This window comes from Athene noctua, chromosome 19 (genome assembly GCF_965140245.1).
Source record: "Athene noctua chromosome 19, bAthNoc1.hap1.1, whole genome shotgun sequence".
Classification (NCBI taxonomy): Eukaryota; Metazoa; Chordata; class Aves; order Strigiformes; family Strigidae; genus Athene; species Athene noctua.
In genome coordinates, this window is record NC_134055.1 from 1217678 (window position 1) to 1244364 (window position 26687).

Consider the following 26687-nt stretch of genomic DNA (forward strand, 5'->3'; position numbering starts at 1 on the left):
CTCACTCGGTAAATCTTTGCCCTTGCCAGGGATTTTTGCCTCTGTCGACACTGGTGCAGGCTGCACATTTGGGTTCTTAATCTGTAAAGTATGTAGGGTAAATTCTCTTCTGGTTTAAAAATGACTGTTGGTTATCTCTTGGAAGGGACTGGTCAAGTAATTCAGTCCAGTTCTCATTTTTGTGTCTTGCTCTAGCAAACTACTTGCTCATGAGTTAAAGCCACTGGTGCCCTAACACAGCAGGCAGCATGCATTTTACAATACAAGGAGAAAAGGGAGGAGAAAGAATGTTGGTTTTTTTTTTTACAGTAGTCCTTTTCAAAAAAGGAGAAAATAGAAGGATCAAATCACTTAAGAAAGGTGCCAAGATTCCTCCATAATCTGTCTCCTGCAAAGGTATCTTGTTGATACCACTTAAAACCTTGTAAGAACAGACCGTTTTCTTTTGTCAGGTAACAAGACACACCTTCACACCTTGCTTAAGACACAACCACATATTCAGAAACCTGCACCACCTAAGAACTCTCAATCAGCCTCCGCTGAGCCTTTCTGATCTCAGCAGAGGTCTCTGGAAAAGCCAAGTGTACCTGGGAAGTTAAACCGTCCGTCCCTCTGGCCCATGGGAGATGGGTTTGGGGGAGGTGTTGCACTGGGGGGGTTGGAAGACTGGAAAGGTGCTGGAGAAGACGGTGTGGATGAGGTTGTAGAAGAAGGATTACTGCTAGAGTCCAGATGATTTATTGCTGGTGGATGCTCCTGCAAAGCAAGGGAAGTCACTCGTGAGAAAACAGTAAAAAGAAAGAGAGAAAGAGAGAAAGAGTTCCCCTCAATGTTTACTGAACAACAGCGAAAGGAAAGCTGCCCCCGGCCTCAGTCACAGCACCGGTTTTCTAAGGGAGTGGGCAGCCAGAGCTGTGCCCAGCGGGGGTTTACAAGCAGAAAATGTCACGCAGCAAAGTCTCTTTGCAAAGTGAAAGCGGCAGGAGCCATTCTCGCTCCAGCCAGGGATGCAGCCACCTCTCCTCAGTGCAGCTCCTCGGTGACTCACAGCCACACTCGCCCCGTCACCGGGTACCTTTTTAGTTAGTGCTTTGGGAAGGGTGCCAAACTGGGGTTCTGCTGGTCTGTCGACTGGATTGTTGATATCAGAAGGGACAGACTCTGTTCTTCTTATTTTTGTTACTGAAAAACAGGTTGGAGACGGGAGAGAAAATCTTTAATCAGACTTTTTATTCTTTTGATATCATCAATTACATAGAAATGCTAAGAATGTGTAGAAAATTACTTACTGGGAAGGAAGGATATTCTACAAGCAGGTGCCTCTTTAGTACATTTGTTGTGACATTTTAATCTGAAAGAGAAACATTACATGTTAATAGCAACTTGTTCTTTCCCCCAAAAAAGGAAGCCTACTCCTAATTTGTAATTCTTATGCTAATCTCAGAAGGAGTTCTAGAATGCTCCAGGCCCCAGAGCAGCATGCATTCATATGAAAAATCCTATTATGTGTGTCATTAGGCTAATGACAGCTATATACATATCTTAGCATCCGATGCATCTGATTTGTTTTTAATATAGCTACCTTCCCTGACTCTCTGCCAGCGCCAGTGAAGCACTAAAATCTCCGTGCTCTGGACTAACAACCCAGAGAGAAGCAAAAACTAAAATCCTCGCTGTTATTTGGGTGCCCGGCTCCCACGACACGATTTGCCCGTGATCCGGTAGGAAGCCTGTGGGCAGGGAAATAAATTTGGTTCATCCACGTGTCAGGCTGTCAGCCTAAAGTGTGAGTTGTGCCAAAGCATCCCTCCGCCAGCTCAGGAGCTGACGGAAAAAACGATGCCACTGCCAAGAGTGCAGCACATCAAGAGATATGTGTTACTGGCGAACTCCAATGAATAAAATGCAAAGTTCTTCTGAAAAAGATCATCACTCTGTGCTCACCTGCAGTATTTACACTTCACCCCGAACATCATGCTCTTCTGACAGACTTGGCATATCTGAGATAACCAAGACTTTGTAGAGAACCTAAGCAGAGACAAGAGGGGGAAAATTACATTAACTGGTGCCTAAAGGAAAATTAACATTTGTAGGTAGTCACAGACAGGCTATAATTCTTTAGCTCTTTCTGCAAAGGGCAAGGGGTGTTGTGGAAAAGCCTTCTCGCTTTTCTGGTCAAAAGCAGCTGAAAGAAGGCTGGCCCCCACTCTGCTGGCCCCTTGCTAGTCCTGCACTCTTGGAACAGGGCTGAGCAGCGCCCAGGTGTCCCCACAGGGAGACAGGGGGTGTGTGAACAGAACAAACCTCTAGAAGGTCCCCAGAGCTGCAGCTCGGCAGTTACAGACCTGAAGCCTCGTGCAGCCAGAGACACCCAACTGAGAGAACATCACGTCTCCACAGAAAACCCCGCAAACTGGGATTGAGCTCTGGGGGGCGGCGGCCAGCCCAGGCTCCACACACACACTGTCTGTCTCCTCTGTGGCTCCTGCAGCACGTGTGGCTCACCTGTGTGTGACAGCCAAGCCAAAGTCTCTTCGTACCGTTTGAGGGGATCCTTGGGAGAGCTCTGGTGGAGAACAAAAGGATGTTTGAGGGAGGCATTACTGAGAAACGTGCTTACCAGTCTAGACAGAAACAAAGCGATCCCTGTCGCAGATGAGGACCCGTGGCCGTGACACAGTGGCCCAGCTGAGGTCGGTTTGGCTTCTGCTGGGAAGCCACACCCAGATACTGCTCTTTTATTTGCTTTTGTACAGAAACAATGTAAGATAAGATTTGGTGGTGGAATCGTGATTCTTCCTTCTTTTTGTTAAATCATTACCTTTTACGTTTAGGGATTACAAAAACTCATCTGTTTAGGTCTAGACCATTCTTAAAGCAAAGTGGGAAGTCAGACTTTACTCCCAACTGTTTACCATAAACACCATCACCCAGTTTTTGTGCAGCATCAGTAGACTTCAGAATAGTCTTTTACACTGAAAATTATCATCTCTTTTTTATAGACAGGGCCAGTGTGACCCAGAAGCATAGAAAGATTTCTGTGAGATCACTTAGCTAGCTGGTAAGTGCAGAAAGGGAGACCTGGACTTCAAAACGCCAGGCCAGCACTCCAGTGGTTATACCACATGGCTTCCTAAAACCTCTCCAATACTAAGATTCTGGCATATTTCCTGAATTAAATCTACAGTCATATCGCAAATCTGGAGAAAACTCAAATCTGCAAGTATCAACACAGCCTCAAGGCTGGACACGGTCAATGCTCACAAAAAAGTCAGTCTCTCTGTTTGACCCTAGATGGCACCAAATTCTTTTTTATCATTATTGTAGTCAACTTTTAAAGGCATGTGTGGCCTTCAGCATCTTAGAACAGGCTGGAATGACGAGCTGCTGTTCCACGGAACACTGCTGATGTAGTGTGGCCATCCAAACGCACAGTCATCTCCATTAATCCCAACACAACAGTTAAGATGGCTGTTAACACCAGCTAAAATGGCGAAATCCTTACTGAAGAGTCCAAATGAATAGAAAAAAGTTTGGGATTGAATGGGACTTAAGAGACCCTACAGTATAAATTTTAAAACAGACAATATGACTACATGCACAGGAGCACCAAAATTCTTCATTTCCGTTTGAATTTATTCTAATGCCTTTTTTTTTTATTGTATAAATTCCACCATTCTCCACAAAGAAATGCTCAGCTTTCTGCTTGCATTCTCATTTTACAATTTTCCTTCTATGCCTTTTCATTTCTGAAAGTAATTCCTGGGATTTTTGTTTTAAAGGGCATTAGATACATGTGTGGTGCTATAATGTCCTCGATGGACCTTTTGACTTTACAAAAGGTGAGACACTTTCCAGGATGCCCATCTCTCTGCGTTAGCCTCCACGGTTACGGGTTGTGTCCCAGTCACTGCAGGAAAGCCAAAGCCCTCAAGAGCACTCATACGTTACTGGGTGAACACCCAAGTCCTAACCCTGTAAGCCCTGAAACACGTGAACAGACTCATCGACACCAGAGGGAACATTCCACATTTAAGCACGTGCTGAAGCGTTTCTCGGAAGGTTGCACTCAACTGCCCGATTGCATTATAGAGATACCTGGCAATGAATATCCAAAGGTACTAAATGGTTGGATATGAAGTTACTTCTAGTACCAAGAGGCATCAGTAACAGCTGTCTGAGGTCACAGACAAGCAATTACACCCAAACCCCTTTAACCCTTTAAACACCAGCATTCCTTTTCCTTGCTTTCGTCATCTGAAGAAATACCAGGTACAAGAAAGACCGTATAAGCATCCTGCAGTTCTCCAGTAGGCCAAGCTCCTGTTAAAGTCAACCGAAACATGGGGATAGAAGGCCCTGCTGAGGGCCTCCAGGGGCTGCACAGGGATGATCAACTGATAGTTGACAAAGACAGGTTCTTCTCTCAGCAATGAAACGTAGACAGCCCTGTAAAAATCTCTTACCGAACCTAAAGAGAAAAAAGAGAAATATTTTTTTTTAGACATTCATATTCATATGACGGGATACACACTTTGCTAGAGCAGAAACTCCTCCCTGCAGTGTTTGACGTCATGTTTACAAACATCTGTGATTTTGCACAGGCTCCTGGAGTTGCTGCATGCCCAGTATTTTCCTGCCTACAAATAGGAGCTCTTGCCGGGCAGAGCTCCAGCTCCAGCCTGCGAGCGAAGCGCACAGGAGTGCACCTGGGTTCTGGCTTGTGGAGAGAAGCGTTAAGGGGGCTGGGCCAGGCAGTCACCCCGCAGGCTCCGTGGAAATGCCTGGATCACAGAAACGAGACACTCTGCCTGTCAGGCTTCATCAATAGAACCTGGATCACAGCAGAACCAGGTTCTTGCCACTGAATTTCAAACCAAAGCTGTGCACTGGCCACAGGTGCTTGCTTGCTGCACCTGGATGTTCAGCGATTTGCAGGTTTTCGTAGGTGCTTCCCCTGCTCTGGCCGGGTGGAAGAACACTGCACTGAGTACAGGGCGGCACACTGACAACAAACTCCTTCACCTCAACCCGCAGCCACACAGCACCAAAAGTTAATGCTCACACCCAACAGCTCAATTCCATTCCGAGCTGTTTCCCTTATATAAAAACCCAATTTTGGCAGAAAGGTCCTGAGTAGAACAGGCTCTCTGAACTCTTCCAGGGGGTCAGAGAGTCTAAGTTGTAACAATCCAGCGCCTGCTGCAGCATTCAGATGCTGCTCCAAGTCTCTGTGATGCTGAGGGGTAGCCTGTCTCTGGAACACACATCTCTTTCCCAGTTTCAGCTATTAGTTAAACACTAGATTAATACCTTCCATCCTACCCACACAAAAATGTACCTCTCAAAGCCTGGATCAGTCCAAGAAAAAAGGTGTAGCCTAAGACCATTTGTCTTGTTGTAGAGCTATAGTTGTCTATACTGGAATAAAGGTGTTTTAAAGCTCACACTAGCAGCTAAAATACATCTTAAAATAAAAAGAAAGAGATACCAACACCTGAACTGTGAGGAACATTTGGGACAGAAGAAAATTCTAGTATGTGGAATTGGCTACTAGATGCTTGAGGAAAACCGGTTGGGGCCCTTTAATAGCAGCAGCCATCCCAACCTCCCCAGCAGGTGCCATTTCAAATAAACTTCAAGTACACTATTAACAAGCAGGTTTTGTGGTTGTATTAGAATATCCCACTGATAGAGATTCTCGGACTCCAGTGAAACCATGAGGAGGCAGCTGGACACCAGCTCTTCCACAGCCAGAACTGGGCCATGGATTGCCCTTTGGCATGAGCACAGCCCGCCAGTGGCCCTGGGGAAGGAGGAAGTGTCGTGCTTACTTTATCGGAGGGACTTCATCTATCCTGTTTCCCAACTGTGATTCGTGGGACTTGCTCCTCGTGAGGGTTGGGAAGTTCGGTAGCAGCTGAAAAACCTTCCGGCAAGGGGGAGGAGGAGTCCGTGGTGGCTTCAACTTATGCCGCCTCTTGGCTTGCGGAGTGGTGGGTGGAGTGATGGTGATGCTGTGAGGAGTCCTTGGCGTTAACCTTCCGCTGTGTGCGGGGAATGCAAAAGGGTCCAGGAGATTTTCTGCATAGATAGAAGGTCCGTGACTCGAGGCGAGCACATCAGCAGATGGGATTGTAGATACGGAGACGGAGCGTGGCTGCTGGCTGCTGCCCTTGGGGAGGTGCAGGGCGGCGGGTGCCCATGAGCCGGGCGGTTCCGCGGCAGTCGCAGGGCTGTTCTCTCGCCGTGCCTCAGAAAGAGTCACCAGCACGTCATCTTTTAACTCCCCCCCTGTTCGCCAACCGTAGAAACGTTAGTGACTGAGTAGAACGAAAAGCCAATGCATACTCACACGCCCCATCGTGCTGCTTTGGGCTGTAAGGTGGGTTTTTCCCTGCTTTGCACCTAGCCAGGGTGCAAGGCTCACTTCTCCTCCCCTGACATCCACCAGCTAAATCACCTTTACAAGGAGAATGGCAGTAACTACCCTTCTTTCCTGTCTGTAGCTCTGTAGCTAAAATCGGGTCCTATGTTCTAAGATGGGCTGAGTTTTAACAGATTGGCTGAAGAACGTGGGATATACGTACCTACATGAAACAGGCGCCCACATCCCACCGCAAACCTACGTGGATTTGGTGCCAATCTGTTTAGACAGCTCTGTACATCCAGCCTGGCACCCCGTCTGCTTTAAGGCTGCTCCTTGGTGGAAAGAAGAAACTACTTTCTCTCAGCCAACAGAGCTGCTAAACACCACTTAAACCGAGACAGGCCATTCCATTGGAAACAGGGACTATCTAGGAGCTCCTGATACTCCTGTGGCCACTTTTCTCTCTCGGCACGTAACCAGTGCCTGGAGCCCCCCTGGCACCCGGAGCGCCGGGCGCTGCTGTTCCGTTCCAGGCGGCAGCGCTCGGCACAGAGCTGCTGCGTTTGTTCAGACAGTGCTGGCTAGAGCTGCCCCAGGGACAGACGCTGGACAAAGAGGAACCACCACATCCTGCTGCAATGCCTGGCACTGCAGCTCTGAAAGGTCCAGCACTGCCTGTAGACCAATTCTGGGTATAAACAGGGGGAAAAAAGTACAAAGGACTACAGGCAGCAAAGCGGGAATGCACAGATTATTGGGATAATTTCATAGGCTTAACTCATCAGGATAACGCTCTGGCTTAATTTTAAGTATGTCCTTAATGACTTAAATCAAGGTGAAAAGTCAAAGCTTCAGGGCCTGATGTCCTGTTGATCAGTGAGTGGTTGAAAAAAGATCATATACCTGAATTTTTTAAAATGCCATTTCTTTTTAACAAGTGGATGTCATGACTTCTGAACAATGGCTGGTTTTGCCACAGTATGGCTGGTAAATATTTGACAAGCCAGGACAAGAAAGATTAGAAAAAAGGAAATATCAAACTGAGCTGTCTGCTGACTTTTCCATTAACTGATCTTTATGATTTGCAAATGGTGTGAACTGTCATAATACCAACAGGAAACATCACCTTTCAGGGCCAGATTGATAATGGCTACAAAGAAAGATCTGATGCACGTTAGTACCAGTGCGCTGCCAGAAACATTCTGGCACAAGCAGATTGTGCAGTGCCTCTGTGAGCAGCCTGGGGAGGATGGGAATCCTGAGCTTGACTGATCTTAAACAACTTGGTCAGATCCATGTGCATGCTGAACACACGCATTTCTAATTCCACAGTACCCTTGTTTCCCTAAGTTCAAGGTAAATCAGGGCTCTTTCCAGCTCTTGAATCTGCTGTTGGATGTGGCTAACGATTCCATGAGTCCTAGCAGTCCAAGGGAAGCAGCAGGAGGCGAGTGGTTTTAAAGAGCAGTGAATGAGCTGGCACGCCATGAGCTAGGCAGCGATGGAGGGTTGTTAGAGCAATGCTCTCCTCTTCCAAAGCACCGAGCCGAGCGATACTCGGGCTTCCAGGCAAAGTAATGCCAACCACAATTACACCTTCTCTCTCAGCTGGTAATATCTGGGGAGGGGATTACCTCCGAGAAACCTGGTTGGATTTGTTAGGTCACAGCTATGTGTATTGGATGATGGAGGATTAACTGGAGCACTAGACACAACTCTGAACAGCGAGGGAATCAGGATATATTCTGATGAGCAGGAGAGAGATTTCTACATACACTCATTTCCATTAATTTATTTGACATGCTGTCAAAAGCAAATCCAATCCCCAGCTCTAGATGCGTTTGATCACTGCAACTTCACATACATCCAAGAGCCACAACCTGACCCTGGTTACAGAATACACCCAAAGACATTCTCTAGTGGCTTTTGCAGATTGTCTCATATGAAAGGAAGCAGGATGGGGGCTGGGTTGCCCAGAAACTAGTTTTGCACAGAACAACAAGGCAGCCCGTACCTGATGCAGTCACCTTCCGTAAGCAGCTCAGGGCCCCATTGAGCCTGGAGCACTCCTCATCTCTGGCACCACATCTCTTCATCGTTTCTTTCACCTTGGACTCATTCATTTCTAGTAAGGCATCTAAGGTTAGCTCCTCTGGTATTCTCTGCAGAAAAACAAGATGATAGATTTTTTTTAATAAACATATATAAATAAGACCGTCACCAGTTATTCTGACATACTTTAAATAGCGCCACTGACTCACTGCCTGGTCTGACCCATGATTTACTCGTCTTGGTGGTGCATCTCTCCAGAATCACTGGGTCAGGAACGGCCACGCGGCAGATCCCGGCAGCGCTCCGCAGCTGCTCTCCCTCCCCACATCACGGGAGAGCAGGCGCAGGCTCGGCCGTGCTCGCTGTCACTAGGACGTTAGGGTTGTTCTCCGGTATTTAAGTTAGGATTAGAGGGGACTGAAATATTCTTCTCCCCTTGTGGAAAGTTTTCACTCAGTGTTTTTGAAAAGTTACTAATGAAAGCTTAACTTCTAAATTAAAAATAGCACTCAGAAAGAAAACAGGCCTAAACCTGAAAAAATGTCAGATAAAGATGTTTGGCTTTTCAGTCGGGAAAAAGTAAAAACAGTGAGGAAAATTACATCTTTTGTGGAAAAAAAGAAATGTTTTGACAAAGAGATAGCAACCTCCTCCTCAAGTAATTTTTCCTTCATTAGAGAACCAGCCTTGCCTGTATCTTGCTTGAAAAGCTATTTGTGCAGAACTCCTCGTGTGTCTTAATACACCAAAGCCCCCGAAGTGATAAGGTTTAGATCAGGCAGACACAAAAGATACAAGAGACTGGAAAGCATGAAATGATCTGGTATTTCCTGACACAGAATTGAGCTGTGGCATTTCTCTCCCCCATTCAAATGTTTCCAGTGTAAGTCTGCAGCAATTGCGGTTAATAAACAAAACCAGGATATTTAGCCCAGATACCCAGGAATTTCCCTGAAAGTTTTGCCTAAGCAAACCTTACTGCTGCCTACTCTCACAATGAGATCACAAATTTCACAATATTTGGCCTCTTTTCTAAAGTTCTGACTCCTTGAATCAAACTATAGAAAAGGGTTTCAACTTTTACTTGAAGGGGAAACTCAGAAGCGTGTCTCACTGTTTAGAGAAACAAAAACCTTGAAATCCTCTAGATTCTTAAACCCCACTTCCGACTCTAAATCAAACTGGAATGTTGCTGAATGTCCTTTAACAATGGCATCTTTCTTAATCCAGACTCATGCCTTTGAGGTCTGACACATGACTTTTGATTTTAGCTGTGACAGTGCTAGAAGCAGCCCCAACCTTTGGAGCTTTGTAGGTGGTACCACAAAGAGTAATCACATAGTTTCCATTTTTAGTAACTGTTGCATGGAGCAAAGAAAAAGAATAAATTAAGAAAGGGCAGATGTCTAAGAAATGCATCCTGCATCTTCTGTCACATGCCCGGAACCGGGTGAAACACAAAACACAGCTGACTCAAGGAGCGGCCAAGAATTTAAATGAGCAGTAAGCACAAAGCAGGTCCGTAGTAGAGCCAGAGTTTAATGAAGTTCGGGTAAATTTTCCTGTTCTTCTATTATTAATGTTAGCAGAGTAACAAAAGCACAGAACTCCCAGCCGATGCTGGGTATTAGCAGCCATTTTTCCGCACGCCTGCACCACCAAGACACGGGAGTAAGACTGCCCCAAAGAGCTTGCTCCTGAACGATCTCCCCTTGGATAAACGCCGGAAGCACAAAGACCCCAGTGAAAAGGCGGTGTGAGATCCGCCCTCCTGCGGCTCCCAACCTGATCCTGGGCCCCAAAGGACAGAAAAACCCAGGGCTTCAGATCATCCGCACTGAAACTGGAATGGGTTTCTACAGCTCAAATAGTCCATCAGAAGCCAGTACAGGTTTGCCCAAAGAGCCCCAGCCAAACTGGGCTGGTAACAGCAGAACCAAACCAAGTCTTTCGTATCGTCCGTGATTTGCCCAGCACCCCCTGAAGTCCCCTCCCCTGCCGGCAGCTCACAGAAGCAGCTCTGTTCAGCACTATCACAAGGGCACTCTGCCACGGGAGCAGCTCTGAAAGGGACAGCGACTGGGGGCAGACGTGGAGTCGGTTTTAGCAGAACACGGAAGGAAGTTTTGCTTTCTTTTGCTCCAGTTTTCCCTGAAGCAGGGAAGTTAATGTTTCCCCACTGAGCATAAGGGAAAGCCAGCGTCTCTTACTAAAACATTTATCCCATTTCATGCTTTTACATGGTTTTAAGAGTAAGCGGGATTACAGCGATGCCATTCTTGAATTATCTTGAAACATTTCCTCACCCCACCACTCCCCACTAAGAAAACATCCCCGATTACACAGCCCCTGTTTTAAGCAGCGGCATCATTCCAGATCCCAGTATAAGCCAAGAAGTCACGTTCCCCAGTATCACCTCACTTCCCTATCCTTCCCATGACACCAGTGTAACCAGTAACTTATTAGTGCTATTAGTAGGTCGATCAGTAAAGTGGAAGGCATGGAGATTTCCTCGGGAAAGCAAAGCTTTCCCACCACAGCCAGTTCCGTAGCCCTGACTTCAAATGGCCAGTGCAAGCAGCTGGAATGCTCAAACTTTCCAACCCCTGCAAGCAGGAATCCCCAGCTTTCACTTCTTATTTTCAAGCCTTCCTGGTTGCAGAGAGAAACCTTGAAAACAATTTTTAAAAAAATTACAAACCATTCCAAACTACTGATCTTTTTAGAAGCATTAGGGCATTTTTTCCTTCATCTCCTTCATCTCCAGGACCCAGTCCCCCTGGAGGGCTTGCTCACCCCTAAGCTGACTGGTTTCACTTCCTCAGGCAAGCCCGTGCTCTGCACCTCCACGGTGGAACCGCTGCAGCGGCTCACACAGGGCCCAGCTGAGCCGCAAGGGCAGCCCCAGCTCTTCGCTGCCAGCCTGGCTCTGCAGCCCTGGCCCGGTCGCGCGCAGACACGCACCCTGACAAAGGGTCCAGCCTGCTGCTTGCTTGTTCCCTTCCCAGGCCTGCACGTAAAGTCCCTTTTGCTCAATAGTTTAATTTTAGAAGGACAGAATAGCAAGTTGTAGGAAAGTCTAAGCACAGAAAAGGAGATTATATTGAAACAATCCCAGTGACCTTGAGCTGGGAGAGCTCAGACTTTCTGAACCTGCTGCCAGCCCCCATGACACGCGACAAAAGAAATAAGCCTTCAAAGCGGGGGGAGGGAGGGAAAGTAAGAGGCTTTCTTTAAACAGCCACTCATGTGCTGCACATATGTGGTGGCTTAATATAAAACTGGTCAACCTGATCCCTGTAAGGCTGGCCTGGTATGATTCAGCCCCCAGCCAGTGTGATGGTGATGAGGGTCACTAGTTCAACATGGCTCTTCGAACAGGTTCAGTTGCTGGCGATGCTTTGGCTCAGCTGTTGAGCTGGGGGATCGCTGGCCCCCGCCAAGCACCCTCACCGTGTCCGTCTCAGAGGAGCACGTGGCGGGCTCCAACCCCCTCGGTGCAAGTGCAGTCTGGGCCCTTGCAAAGGGGTTACTCTGTCTTCAGCACTGAGGGTGAGAGATGCGGGTCCAACAGACCTCTCTACTTGCTTCTTTGTCCGTGATGTGGCTTTAAGGAAGTACAGCTTAAAAAAGTGCAGATTAAAGACTTGCATTAGGGCCAAGCTAAATACCATCCCTGGGCACACCTTGCCTTGACTACAGAATGACAGGGGAAGCTGCAAGATAGTCAGATACTACTCTAATAATAAAGTCAGATTCAAAAGAGCGGGAGACAGAACCTGCTGTCAGTCTTTCAGCACCTCAAAGCTGCCAGCAAAATCGAAAGCCTTACTCACCACACATTGCTCAGCAGAAGTGATGCTAAAAAGCCCAAACCAGGAAATTATTCCTCTTGTCAATAGCTTGAGGACTTCTCTACAAAGCCCTCCTGCTTATCAGACAGACAGACCGTGCACTTCGTGGCACACGTGTTTAAAAGAGAGAAAAGTAAATCACAGTGTATCCAAGAAGCCATCCAAAGGTTAGTCTCAATTAGTCAGGGTGAAGAGTTCACAGTAGTCGTTAATCTTGTCTGGTGTCCAACTTAAATCCCTGAAACATGGCAAAAACGCTGGTATCTAACACAACGGGTGGGTTATTTTCAGTAAAGATTCCTCCCTGCAGATAAGCCCTGCAGAGCTAATGCTGCTGCTGCACTCTGCAAAATCAGCCTGACCTGCTCCTCCAGCCAGGAGACGTGGCTCTTCCTAGGAAGCCGGGCGGTTGTCAAAGCCCCAGAAACCCCCTCTTCAACCAACACCTCCCCTCCCCAGTCATCCTCCCGCAGAGCAGCAGATGCTAGAGGAGAAAGCCCATTACATAAGGTGCTTAAATTCCCACTGATAGCTCTAAGCAAAGCATGTAAGGATGCTCTTAAGAACATCTTGTGCCTGCTCGTTGTTATTTTGCTCGGGTCTTCTGGTGTTTAGTGAAGCAGGTACTGAAAAATTGTTTTATTATTGAATTTCTGGAGATTTATGGGCATTCTGGAAAGCCTCTCACATGAACTTTCTAGCTTGCATTCAGCTGTGAGTATACACAGGCCATGGTTTCACGTCACATCTCCCCCTTCACTGTCTCACCTCTCACACAACGGGCGGGCTGAGAGGAGCTGACGATCTCTGGGCGCTCCCGCTCGCTTTGCTCCCTGTGGACAGGAGAGCTGCTGTTACTCAGCACTTTTCTGTGGGAAGGCAGACGTAGGGTCCTTGTGCTGCCCTCGAGCCACAACCCATTCCCAGAGAACTCGGCTGCAAGGGGCACCTGGACCCCTGGCAGGGGAAGGGAAACCTGGCAGTAATAAAGAGTATTTTCCAAGAGCTATTTAGACTGGGGAGGGGCCTTCAACTGGAACATAGAGATGGAGTTTTAGATCCCGGAAGCCTGCAGGACAGAGGTAATTTGCATGCACACAATTAGCACATTCAGGATCTCTGCTATCTGGCAGTCCAGCCCGAGCTTCTGCTGCCAGACCCATGGAAATCCCCCGCAAACAGCCAAAGTCCTCAGTCTGTTCAGGCAGATATGCTGACAGAAAAAGATGAGAGGATACAGCTGTGGAAACCCGATAGGTTTAGGCAGACCTGTCTCTTCTGCTCCCCCGACCAAAGTGAGGATGCGCACGCGTAAACCCCAGGCTTGTCCTCCAGCGGCTGACGAGCACGATCTGCTACAAGCCAGATCCCGGTCCGTGCAAGCACAACCATCTGCCGTGGTCTCCCAGCATGAGCCCTGTGCCAACGTCTCATCCTCTACACATTTCCACAGGGGCAGCAGGAGAGTCTTGGCAGACAATTCCTACTCAAGGCACGAGCCTTTCCCGCTCTGTTCCCGTGTGCCAAGCGCTGTCCCTGCCTTGCTCAGGAACCACCCTCAACTATTTGCTAAAAAAGTAGGTCTTTGGCATAAATGCCACATGGGGAAAGAGACAAGTTTCACAAGCAAACCAGAGGTATTACAAAAAAAACCAAAAAACATTAGGAGTCAAATACATTCCCCAAATGGAAGAGCCGTAAACCAGACCCCAGCACTGTTTCATCTGCCCCCATGGAGTCTCCCTGGTGGCAAAGTTCTGCCCACAGGCAGCAATCACGGGGGCAGGATCTGCCCCTCCCTGTGCCTGACAGTTATCTACTCTAAAAACAGCTTTCCAAACTTGACTGACTGGAACCCCTGCCACATGGTGAGCGGGGCTGGTTCAGGCATGTTTCAGAAGATGATAAGGAGATAACTATGTTCTTATGCTACTTTTTACGATGGTGACAGGTTGTACATGGGAACAAATACAATAGTTACGTTTCTGGGAAGAACAACGTTAAAGGCAGAGAGGATTTTTTTTTCTGTAGTAAAGAAAATAAGTGAATAGATATTCTTTTAATCTCTTCTTTTTGTTAGACATGCCCCAAGCCCAGAAGCCAGTAAGTAGCTCTCCAAGAGACCTCTTCCATCAGCCTGAGCGGGGACAGCGCTCTGCTCACACCCTCCTTCCCTCAGCTCCTGACTCGGACTCTCAAGGGGAGCAGGACAACCCAGATCAGTACATTTTTCTAGGTCCATTTTCAGAGCAACTTTTACCCACCGCAGACCACAACACAGCTTAAATGTATCTTCTGTCTGCATGGCTCCTTGTCCTGTCTTTTCCAGTTCTCAGTCCAATTATATCTTTTCCCAGTTTCAGTCCACCATATTTAACCATTTATCCATCATTCTTGGTATTAAACTACACATACACAATCAATCTCCAGGACTCCTAGCCAAAACCAAGGACTCCAGCACTTCCTCGAAAAATATTTTTAAAGTTACAGAGCAGTATTAGTCCAGCTCCAAAGCAGAGCCTGTCCACACTAGCCACCGTTTTCTGTAATAAAAATCTGTCTGGCAACTGATTAGAGGAACAATAACAAAGAAACAGAAATAGCCCAAGTTGGAGTGGGGGTTCAGAGTTTCCTCACCCCTCAGAATTGTGTACTGACAGAGAGCAAACAGGACCACAGACTCAAAGCCGATATTCCCCACCTACCTCCAGGCCTGCTAGGTCCACACAGAGCAGCCCTTTCACTCCACGCAGCACCACCGGCTGACTGTTACCCATGTTCACAGGAGTTTTAGCTGTTGCCCAGCGCCATAAACAGTGCATTGTTATTACTATAATCTCTTCCAGAACTAAAGGATTTTACAAGCAGTCATTATTCCTGCTTTAAATATAGGTTTTCAAAGAAAGAAAGGAGCCCGACAACAAGACAGCAATTACAACAGCAAGAGCTTTCAAGCTTCACAATGTCTAGAGCAAGTCACTGAGCAAAAATAGTCTTCACTCTGGACTGGAGGAGTCAGCAGATATTCTAAATTAGAGCCGGTGCTCTATTTCTGACAGGAGAGCCTGGGAGCTTCTGTGCTTCCCTGCATGGCAGCTTTATTTGGGAGAGGACTGGGGGAGAGAGAGGGGAGGGGAAGAGAGAGGGAGAAAAAGAGCATTGTTTCTCTACTGAGCTAAAAAACCTCGTGCAATTAGGCTGTTTTTCAAAGGTGTTATGTCACAGATTAGCACAAACTTGAAATACTCCCTCCAGCAAGGTTAGAAATCCAAAGGGAATCAGAACCATTTAAAAAAGTAAAAAACCATGAAGAGCAGCCTCTTTCCAGGTTTGTTCCTGACAAGCAGGAGAGCCCTGATCCCGCACACACCTCCTGTGTCCTACCTGCCCTTTCTGTTTCCATCTCCGAGCGGCCCAGGGAAGGGCCCTGCTGCAGCTGGCTCAGACTCTACGGCTACTTGGCAACTTCTCCAACTAGTTTCAGAGCCTAAAGGTCTCAAGAAGAGAGAGGGCTGTGTGCTGAGCAGGAACACACGATCACAACATTTGTGGGGTTTTCCTTCTCTCTGTGTCGCTTTTTGGAAGCATTAAGAAGGAAACCCAGTGTGACAATTTCAGTTTTACAGTGGGCTGATGCTGTCTTAGAGATAAGCCGAGCACCTTGTACACCAGCCACAGAGCCAGGCAGGGCACTCGTGTGGCCCCGTTTTCACTGTCTGCCCGACTCGGCCACCTCTCTGCAGGCTCCCCAACCACCTCCCTCCCCAGCCCTGGCGCAGGCAGCGCACGTAAAGCTAAGGGAAACCATTATGTACTTCTTAATAACTAACCTATTAAAGCTCCTTCTGTCAGTGCTTTCCATTTGGAAAGCATTCAGCCGAAATCAAGTTTACATGCCGTATGAAATCTAAGCACCAGCAGGAATGATCCCATGATACCTGTCACACTGCTGAAAGACAATTCACCACAGCCAAACATCTCCCCTGCACTGTCTGCTGATGCCCGTGCCACAAACACCAGCAGTGGCTGCACTGCTATTTTCTAAGCAGTGAAATACCAGGGGGGGGAAAAAAAAAAAAAAAAAATCACTGCAAGAAGAGAGCAATTAGTTTATTAGCCCAGCTATTTCCATTTCCCCCAGATGACAGCCTGTTCCAGCATGCCTACTCAAAAATAATTTTAATGACCCAATGGGTGTTGTTGCAGTTCTCCTGTCCAGCTAATATAAATGCTACAGAAGCTGTCTGCAGCTGCATGAAATGGATGCACAACTTTTAAAAAACACCCATAGACTTGGAATCACAGCGGAATTTAAATGCTTTGTACACCTCCCACATTTCTGTCGCAGAACAGAAGGAACACAGCTCATTACACTGGTCGGGGCTTGGGAGGGGGCAGCAAGGGAGAACGTATAAAAATAATAAACAGCTGGAAAATGTTCTCTTCCCGCCTTAGAACAAAATCGAATTTGTTCACCCTTTTTAGTGACCACACATACAGGAGGCCAGTCTCAAGCCTCTTTGCTCCCTGAATTAGCAGGATGTGGCAAATTTGAACTGTCCACCTCCCTCCCCCTTTCCTCCACCCCTTCTCTTCACCTCTTCCCTTCCCCCAGTTCTGCAGGCATCACAAAGGATTTTAAAAAAAGAGCTACAAAGACATTCTTTCAGGCTCAGGCAATTCCAGTAACCTTAGAAACCAACAATAGTTGGGAGCCTGGCAGTTTGGCCACAGCAACAGGCTGCTTTTCTGTTCTCTCATTGTCACCGCTGCACCTTTAGCTGCTACCCGCAACCCTGCTGGAAGGCGACAGCCAGCAGCCCATTCGAAACAAACAGTAGTAAATAAAAGGAACAACTCGGTCCTGAACTCATCCTATTTCACCAGAGTCTGCTTAGCTACACCAGGACCAAGTTGAAATAACTTCCATGAAAATTTGCTGAATTTTTTCACTCAGGCGGATTCCTGCTGAAGTCAAAGAAAATTTTTGCTTGTGTAAGGATCAAAGGAAACTGAACTGAGAACACTGTGATCTGGCCTGCAGAGCCAAAAATGAGAAAAAGAATAGAAAAAGCCTTTTCTGCTCTGTTTAGCCATCAACGGACTGAGCTCTTCTTCTGTTGCCATTAACGTTACCCTGAACTCGTGTCCCCAGCACAGAACAGCATGGGGGAGCCACCACCCTCCAGACCCAAGGGAACAATCTGCTGTCAGTGTCCTGGAGATCCCAGTAACCACCTAAACTTTTTTAGTTTAAGAGGATTTCAGGCTCCTCTTCAAAAAAAACCCAAAAGCCAACAACAAAAAAATCCCAAAAAGAGGTGTCAGAGACAGGAGCAGGGGGCCTTGGCTTATCTGGTCATTTCTGATTCCAGCAGAAATGTCAGATTATTCTGTGCAGTGAAGAGGCTTCCAGCAATCTGCATGTTAAGAATTAAACTGTAAAGATCAGAAGGAGCCACGGTCTGCGAGCATGAACAGCTGATGCTGGCCACCACAGAGAGACCCCAGGAGAGTTACTCATTCCATTCTTTTACACTGATGCAATGCGCTTTCGTATCAGTTTGAACCACAGACTTTACACTTACGGGGGTGTATAAAATGAAAAAAACCTCTCCTGTTTCTGAGCAAAGGCTCCCAGCCAGTCAAAATCCAGATCAAAATCCCCCTGGCCCATTACTGGGTTTTAGCCCACGTGATTTTAGTCTAAGTGCTGTGTGAGGTTACAGAGTTTCAAAACCATCAGTCTGGGACAAACTTGTAAACCCTGACCCCTTCTGCTAGTCTAAGTTTAGAGGGACACAGTGCTACTGGCTATTTTTGGATCTCCACTACTTCATAATTATGGCGTGTATGCTTTTAGGAATAAATAGGCTGTAACAACTCAATGGTTTTGTCCATTTGTTGGATGTGTCAGTGCATGGAACTGCAACTCTTGTTGCTTTTGTGGCTAGTATAGGACAGAGAATATATTGGGAGCAGTGGTGTTACTCTCAAAAGGCCGTCGGGGTCAAGTTACGGCGCCATTCTCAGACCCGGCAGGCAGGAGAGCTGTCCTGGTAAGGCAGGACCTTTGTCTCAGTGTTTGCTCTGGATGCCCTGAGGAGAAGATCCCCCCTAACTCTGGGAGGAGCACAAAGGGAAGGGAGTGGTTCAGCACTCCCGCTGGGTGAGGGGAAGCACCCTGGCACCAAAGGCCCCTCTGAGGACACACCCACTCCCACCTTGCTGGATAGTAAGTTCAGGAAACCAACTTAAACCCAGCAGGCAGCGGGAACGAAGTGAAAGGGTGGGAAGGTTCTGTGCTGAGGGTTGTCTTGCCCTTACCTGTACAACTTCCTTCCTGACGTTGACAATGTCCAGCCAGTCATTGAACCTCGGGTAGCTGTTGAGCTCTGCCGTGCGGTCGCTCAGGGGCACGCTCAGCTTGCACTGCCGCTGTCTGTGGATGTAGTCAATCAGCTTCACCTGTTGGGATCCAGAAAGCAAACTGGTAAGTTCCCGGGGATGCCTGTCACCTTCCCAGGCAATGCTTGTACAGCACCTGGCCAAGGGGATGCAGGCTTGTTTGATTGTTTGGGCTCTTTCATGATATAAAAATGCCAGACTCTTACAAGCACCCAGGGAAACCCATCCAGGGAAGCGTTTCCCTCACAGCCAGCACCTTTCCTCTTCAACATTTCAGCAGAAGGCAGGACCCTGCAGGGCACATCCCTGCAGGACTCTCTCTAAACCCCTATCAACAGAAGTTCTGCGCAGAGGCTGGGTGTCATGCCAACACACCACCACAGGGCATCCAAACCACTCCCAACCATGAATTACACTCAGCTGAAAGGCACAGCACGTGTACACGCAACCTCATCCTGCCTTGCTGTGGTACTGCCTCTCTAACCCGCAGGACAATCCTCCCGCTCGTCCACCGGCCCCGCGTGTTTGTTGTATTCTCTCACATCTGCCCTTCATTTGGGCTAGATGATCAGAGAGGCAGGAATAGCCAACGTACCCAAAGACTCTGGGGACCGTTATCTGATGGGCATTTCTATTACAAAATCAACATTAAAAACGATGATCTTAAAAGAACAAAAATTCAGGCAGTTGGACTAGATGATTGTTGTAAGTCTTCTAGTCTGTTCTGAAGTTTTATTCCGAAGCTTTTATCTCCTGGCCACCTCATGCCAAACACGCTACACAGAAATCTTTACTTTAGGTTACTGAGTAGTGCACTGAAAAACAAAATGACAAGAAGGAGCATTATTTGTGCCTTATGTTTGCTTATCAAAAAGAAAATATTCTCAAAAGATTTTTCACTATGTCACACATTCCCATGGGGCAGACTTAAGCTTCAAAACCTTCCTAACAAAACAATGCCTCAAAGCAAGTGAGTTGATCCATGATTTAGAAACCAAAACATGTTCTTAGTCAACGAATGTTAGCATTTGGGACAAGATCAGACTACAAATGTAAAGGAAAAAACAAACACAGATTCTCTGACTGCTATAGTATCTACCTGCTCATTTTTGGTCAATGTATCTGAATGATGCTATACATGACTTGGATGCACAGCCTCAGTTACACACGGGACAGTTAGATCCTCCTCCCTCCCCAGAGAAAGGATATGTCAGGTTTTACAGGGAAAACAGACACTGCATTTGATCTCAACCAAATGACCCCCATACAGAGCATAATGCTTCTGGCCTGCTTAGCAGTTTGGGAAAGCTACTACTTTGTAATAACCATCCTAGAACAAATGCAAAGTCTTCCTTGGCAGTACAGGGGAACCACTTGTCTTGTTTTAAGGGGGAAATTCTTTCTACCTCTCGTTTGCTGTGACCCAGTCCTGCAAAAGTACAACCATGAGGTTGATCGATGCGCTCGTACACATCACCCTGTTAAATCAGCAAGGCTCTGCGGGGGATAAAACACAGGCAGCTATAAACCAGCACTGAGCAGGAGCTCCTGTACTTGCACAGGGGAGCTACACTCTGCCGTTGCTAATACCATGCTTTTCAAATGGCTGATGAGACCCTGTTTCTAGCCACAGTCACAGTTGCTTGGGACTGGGGCTGCTGTGGGGCTGGTTTTGCATATGGCCAGAGATGGGTCCTCAGGAGCGGGGAAGGCCCCGCAGGCCACCCTTGGGATGGCAACGTCTGAGTAAGTGACCCCACCTCAGTGCTGGAGTCCAGCACTTCCAGTTGGCTGTTTGTGGCTGAAACTTCAGAACTAAGCTATTTCCAGGGGAACGGAATGAGCACACAGAGCACTTGTGCTGCAGCCCCCAACCAAGCCCCAGGCTGGGTGTTTCCTGCGGCTGCACTCCCGCAGCAGAGCCGCCCGTTCTGTGCGACGCAGAGGGCCGGCAGCCCTTGATAAGGCATTTCCAGCCTGTGCTTCCCTGCGAAGTTAGCCAAGGGCTTTGTTTTACGAGCCATCTGACGCCTCACAACTATCAGGTGTAACAAGTCTGTCTCTGCCCACACACTTCTGAATCCAGACAGCAGTGCCATGAAGTTTGAGATTTATCAAGAAGTGGGTTAATACAAGGGTTCAAACTCTTCATGTGATGAACACAGAAAGGCCCAGCAGGGCCACTCTTGGGAGGGGCAGGTGCGCAGTCAGAGGACTGCCACATCCTGGAAGATATCAGCCATCCCTCTGCATTTACACTGACCCCCAGCTGAAACCAGAGGAACCTTTCACCTGTAACTTCCTAACATGGCTTTGGAGCATAAAACCTAAAAGAAATTACCTTGGAAATCCCAGTCAGTCGTTCTCAGTCTCAGTACCTCTTTCTATAAAAAGGGGATGATAGTGCTTCCTTTTTTCCACCCTCGGGCTGCTCTCTCCCGCCAGAGGTGGGCTGCAGAGCGGAGCAGGGCAGGCGGGTCTGCCGCAGCCCGCCAGGCCCCCAGGGGCTGGGATGGGCTCGGCCGAGGCCGGGGCACCCCCGACGGTCCCGGGGCTGTGCTCTGTGCCAATGAGAGACAAGCCAGCTCGCTCCCTCAGCTTAGCGCCATATGCTAGTGGGACTATGTGACTTTAGACACTGCTGCAGCTTGTTCTGCTTGTACCCCTGCTCTTAAACTTGCTGTCAGCTGTGCTCTCCTACACAGTTGCACCTTCAGTTGTGCACACCCCTAAACTGAGATGTCTCTGGAGTGCACGTGCTCTGTCCCCTCCGAGGGAGCTCAGCACAGGCAAGAGGCCCATCTGATGTCACTGCCTGGCTTGGTCATGACCTTCTGCTTTCTCACTGCTGTACGTATTTTCCCATAACAGCCTATCCAGTGAGCTTTCCTCTTCACCATCAGGCCAGAAATGAGCTTGGAGATGCTGTTCCAAGCATCTTACCTTCCTGCTAAGTGCTTGGCTTAAATTTTCTCTGCTTCTCATTGTGCTCCTTCCCCGCCTCACGGCGTGGCGTTCTCTACCGTGTACATCCTGACACGGGCTGGCCGGCCCACAGGAGACGTGGTGGGACGCTGCAGATCCACCACCCATTACAAACAAGTCTGTGCGCAGCGGGGGGAGCTCCTGCATTAGGGGGGTGGGCTGAAACACCATCTCCTACAGCTAAAGCCTAGACTGAACGCTATCGGGGATCTTGACTGTGGCTTTTGCCTACCCGTCCTAAAACTCCTTTTCTAAGAGGAAAGGCCTACGTTCTCATCAATAGGGTTTCGTCCCACTCAAGATACTTGGTTCTCATTGCTTCCAAACATATCAAGTTTGCATCCTGACATTTTCCCTCAAAACACGTTAGCGAGGAAGAGGTTAGAATGAGAAGAAGGGACTTTGCTGGGGGTAAAGACAGAATAGTCAAAGCCCTGACAGAAGTGAGGGGAGCATTCCCCTTCTCCTGAAAGAAGAGGGGATCTTGGCAACCCACGGGTAGACTGAGGCTAACCAAGAACAGGGGTTGGGAACGGAGACAACAGGGGCAATGAAGAACTGGTATGAAGAGAGGGGGAAGGTCCCCCCGTAAGAGGCAGACGGACCAGGCTGCAGGAAGTCTGAGGACTACTCAATACCCCCCGGTATGCCAGAAGTCAGCCTACATAAATCAAAAATATCTTCCCAGCTCTGCAATAAATATGTCCTGGAAAGAAGGAATACTGAAATCATCCAAGCCTTCTCTTTTTTCTGGAGGCCATTCCAAGCAAGGTTCTGTGACGATCTGCACTTTGATATACAAACTGCAACCGCAAATCCAGCCAAAGGCAAACAAGTCACCTGCGCATTTGTAAGCCGCGGTATGTGGAGTTCCCAGGGTGCTGTGGTGTGTTACTGCTTCTTCCCGCGGGTCACCTCACCCCTTCCCCATTCCTGGGCATACCTCAAGGCTGCTGCACACCCACGGAAAGAAGCGAGATTGCACAGTGATTGGAAACTGGTACAGCCAGCTGTGACAGGCCTATGGGTAAAGGTGGCAGCTCGGCTCCTCAGTCGGACTGTAAGCTGTTAGTTTAGTGTAGGTCCTCCCATCAGGCAAGATTTATTTTCCTGGAAGAAGGATATCAGCTACTCGCTAAAGCTCCACACTTAGTTACATGTAACACTAAAGATATGCAAATGCCTTAAAAGTAGCACATGACCCAGTGCGAAGAGGGGAGCTGCAAGCACTGACCATGGCAAGAAAATGTGTGGGAATCTGTTTGGAAAACTACAGTTGAAGGCAAGAAGGACTTAGCATCTATTTACGAACAAAACAAGAAAAACCAACAACATAAAAATCACATATTAAGTAAAAAAAATTACATTAAAAATGTATGTCCCACATTTTCCCATTACAATCTGCAGCACCAGGACAGCATGCTGCCTTGAGGAAGGATATTCCTGAGGTAGAGCCACTATTCCTGCATTCCCCACAGAAGTTCTCCTCATCAATCTCAATGTAGCACCAGAAGCATCACATTTCATGAGCAAGAGAACGGACCTCGTCTCCAGGGAGTGGACTCCACTCCTAGCTCTGCCGCTGACCTCCTGTCTGACCATGAGCAAATTAAATAATCTGTCTCCCATCCTGCATGTGGCTCTGCCTGCCCGTACTGCATAAACTCCCTGGAGCAGACACTGTCTTCAACTATTTTCGTGCTGCTTAAAAAAATAAGGGTTCAAATATTTTCACTTGACAAGTCTCATCCATAGCATAAACTCCTAAAAGGATACCGCTGGAAGGTACGTTATGCAGCACAGATTTCAATGTCAAACTTTTCTTCTTCGCTGGGATATAACGAAAATGTAATTCTCAAAAATGGAAAAGCAATCTGACAGCACTGATCCGAGTAGCTTAGATCACCAAGTCTGGTTTTCCCATGATAAGTCCTTCACATTTGCTCTTCAAGTCGAAATTTGTTTTCCCCTAGTCCTATAAATAGTATATTTGCATTCTCTTCCCACCCTACATGCACCACACTTCTCCCCTAGGATGAATTTCATTTTGTTATTTCCTGCTCAGACTTAACTAAACTGCATGGTTTGGCTTTAATAGCTGAGCTGTTGCAAAACCCTTTTCTGAGAATATAATAAAACTTCTGAGTTCAGTGACGCACATGAAAACCCACAAACAACATGCAGGTCTCCAACCACAAACTAGACAGAGAGATAAAGCCAATAGTAAGCTGTTCACTGCCTGCTTGCCAAACAGCACATCCTACTCATCACAAATGGCAAACCCTACAACAGAAGCAGTGATACTCCAACTGCCTGAAACCCACAGAGATGGGAAGGAACGGCAACAGAGACAGGACACGGAGCAGCTGGAGCAAACGGCTGTTGGCAGGGCGTGCTGCAGGACAGGACAGCCCTCACTCCTTCCCTCTGCCTGGGGGAGCTGAGGGCCAGGACACCCAGTTCCCGTTTGCTCCAAGAACTGCAAGGTATGCTCCTGGATGCACATCTGCCTCCTCCTTACAGCGCTTTTAAAGTTAATATCCCTTTACAGCATATGTGAGAATCAGGCCCAAGATGTTTAGGAAAAAACCGCCAAGCTTGTACTTTTTTATTTGTTTATATAAAATAAACAGCAGATCTCCTGAGATACAAGTTTGCCTGTATCCATGACCTCAAGCCAGCAGTTGGGAGTTTAAAAGATGATAAGCAAGAAACAAAGACCCACAAGTTCTTCGGCTCCACTTCTGCAGACCTGGCACAAGAAAGCAATGGCATCTGTAAAACTAGTCCACTGACATCAGGCTGCAAAATTCAGCAGTCCTTGGCAAGCAAGGAGACATTGCGAGGATGAACTGGAAGAATTCCGTATTCAGACTGCAACCCAAATATTTCTGACCTCTGGTTAATTGATTAGAAGTCACATTCTAACTTAATTTGTAAGAGAATGTTAATAGTTATGGCCCCTAATCAAAGAAACTAAGTTTCATGCATTTGGGGGTCAACTATCTCTCAGCTTCTTGTCAATTATGTTTTATTCATGTTTAGAAAAGTGGCATCTTATTCCAAAAGTCATTAAAAGGCAAATACATTAAACCTACTGCACCTTTGCACTTAGCCAAAACCCAGTCAGGCTGAATTCCATACAACTGATCCAAATAAACGGGGGGAAGGAAGCAGAGAGAAGAGTTTGCATTTTTCTGAAGTCTTCCCTAGCTTATTCTCATGCTTTTTATCCACATATCTTGGTATACCCCATAAACGCAGCAAGAATATTTTCAGTTCACAAAAGAGGGAAACTGAGGCACAGAATGGAAATTGTACATGAAACAATTCAGGGCCAGCCAGAGGGACTCTGACAGGAACTACCAAAGTGCCAGCCAAGATGTCTTCAGAATATCAACAGTTGGAAACCAAGTTGGATTCAGTCCTACATTTCACAACGAAATGCCATGTTTTCACACTTCCACACAACTTAGAATGCTCTGCTCACTGATGCCTGCAGCTTTTCTTGATGACTTGAAACATATGCAATGTTTAGAAGAGGGATTTTTGCAATACCCAAAACAAACAATTGTCATTATTTAATCAACAAATCAATGTTCAGAAGTAGATCATCTTTCTCCTGTCCCAGGAGATAAAATCTCATGGAGTCTGGCAGCACTTGAAAAGATGATAAATATGAGCTTACACCAGTACTTCCAAGCCTACAACCACTTACTGCCTTGCAATTTAACAAGCCGGTGGCTGAAGTTTTAAAAGGATCAGATCAATGTATGACCCAGCTCTTACATGTGGCTAAGAGAAATGCAAATCATCTATCTTCCTTCAGACAGGAATTAATCAGGAAGGAACTCCTCTATTAACCTCCTGCCAAGAACAGGACCCAGAGGGCAAGGGTGTGCTCTCTGAAGCGTCAGACAATCGCTGCTGCTGCAGCAGGACACGGCACCAGCTGGATCGGCATCTCAAACAGCGCCGGGTTCTGCACTTCTGCCTCCCGAAACAGAGGCAGAACTTCTGAACCCAGTTTGTCTGCATGGGACACTGGGGAAAGTAAAATGAGTCATTTCAAGGCATCCAGTGAAAGTGGATTCACTTCACACCTTTAGCTGACTCTTAACTATTTTCCCCAGTGCCATTAGATAGACAAACCCTAAGTCAGGCAAAAAAAAAAAAAATCTTGAGCAACCTGAGCGCTGAAGAACATAGAAAGGTCAGAATCTGACTTGTCAAATTTGTCTCTGAAGTCATGCTCGGCAACCACTGAGAAACTGATACAGATCTCTGCAACCACTTGGAGACCAGCAGCAATGTGAGTGTACTTCAGGACACCTTTTTCAAAGTCATCTGCGTTAAAAAAGAAAGAAGGTGCAACTGAGTTGATCCATGTGAAGGGAAGAACTAGTATTTTTTATATGGCAAGCTATTCTGTAGGCAAGGCTGCCCACTTTGAGGTAAGCAAGCTGAGAGTTGGGGAAGAGGCTCTGATCTGAACGAAGCTCAGCCAGCCCCGGCGCCGATGGGGGCACAAGGGAACACCTCCCTGACCTCGCTGGCACAAGGCACGCGCGGCGCCTTGCTCCTAAGCGCGGCCCAGCACGAGGGGAACTGCCTGGCACCCCTGAGACACGGCTGTCACCCCCCGCTCCGACTCAGGTCCCTGTCCCTGCAACAGCCGTCGGGGCAGACCTTCTTCCACGGGTTTGGAAGACGAGCACGCCAGAGCTAGTAAGGCACCTGGACGCCACAGTAAGAGGCAGGAATACCGAACTGGTGGCAGGAGCAAACACCAAAGCAGCAGAGTGCTGCTGGGTGTCTCCAGTTAGGACTGACAGGCAGCAGTGCTCGGTGTGTCCAGAGCTGAACCTTCCCTGCCGCACAGTCCTCACGGCAACGACAGCTCGTGAGCAACACACTGCTGAGCCTGAACGCTCACCTGGGGACGGAGGAGACCCAGAGAAACACACCAGGGCGAGGTGCCCAACCAGAGGAGACAGTAAGGCCAAAGAATCCTGCCG

At 47.6% G+C, this 26687-nt stretch overlaps 1 protein-coding gene across 1 annotated transcript in view; it reads right to left on the reverse strand.

Annotated features, from left to right (window-relative positions):
• KSR1 (kinase suppressor of ras 1) overlaps window positions 1–26687 on the reverse strand; it is a 70720-nt gene that overhangs the window by 14346 nt on the left and 29687 nt on the right. Inside the window, exons 2-10 of the mRNA XM_074922701.1 lie at window positions 18604–18744; window positions 8385–8532; window positions 5835–6294; window positions 4467–4471; window positions 2506–2566; window positions 1945–2028; window positions 1290–1351; window positions 1076–1182; window positions 588–756 (exon numbers count right to left, since the gene is read on the reverse strand). Coding sequence (XP_074778802.1) covers window positions 588–756; window positions 1076–1182; window positions 1290–1351; window positions 1945–2028; window positions 2506–2566; window positions 4467–4471; window positions 5835–6294; window positions 8385–8532; window positions 18604–18744 — 1237 coding nt within the window. The remainder of the gene's footprint in view (window positions 1–587; window positions 757–1075; window positions 1183–1289; window positions 1352–1944; window positions 2029–2505; window positions 2567–4466; window positions 4472–5834; window positions 6295–8384; window positions 8533–18603; window positions 18745–26687) is intronic.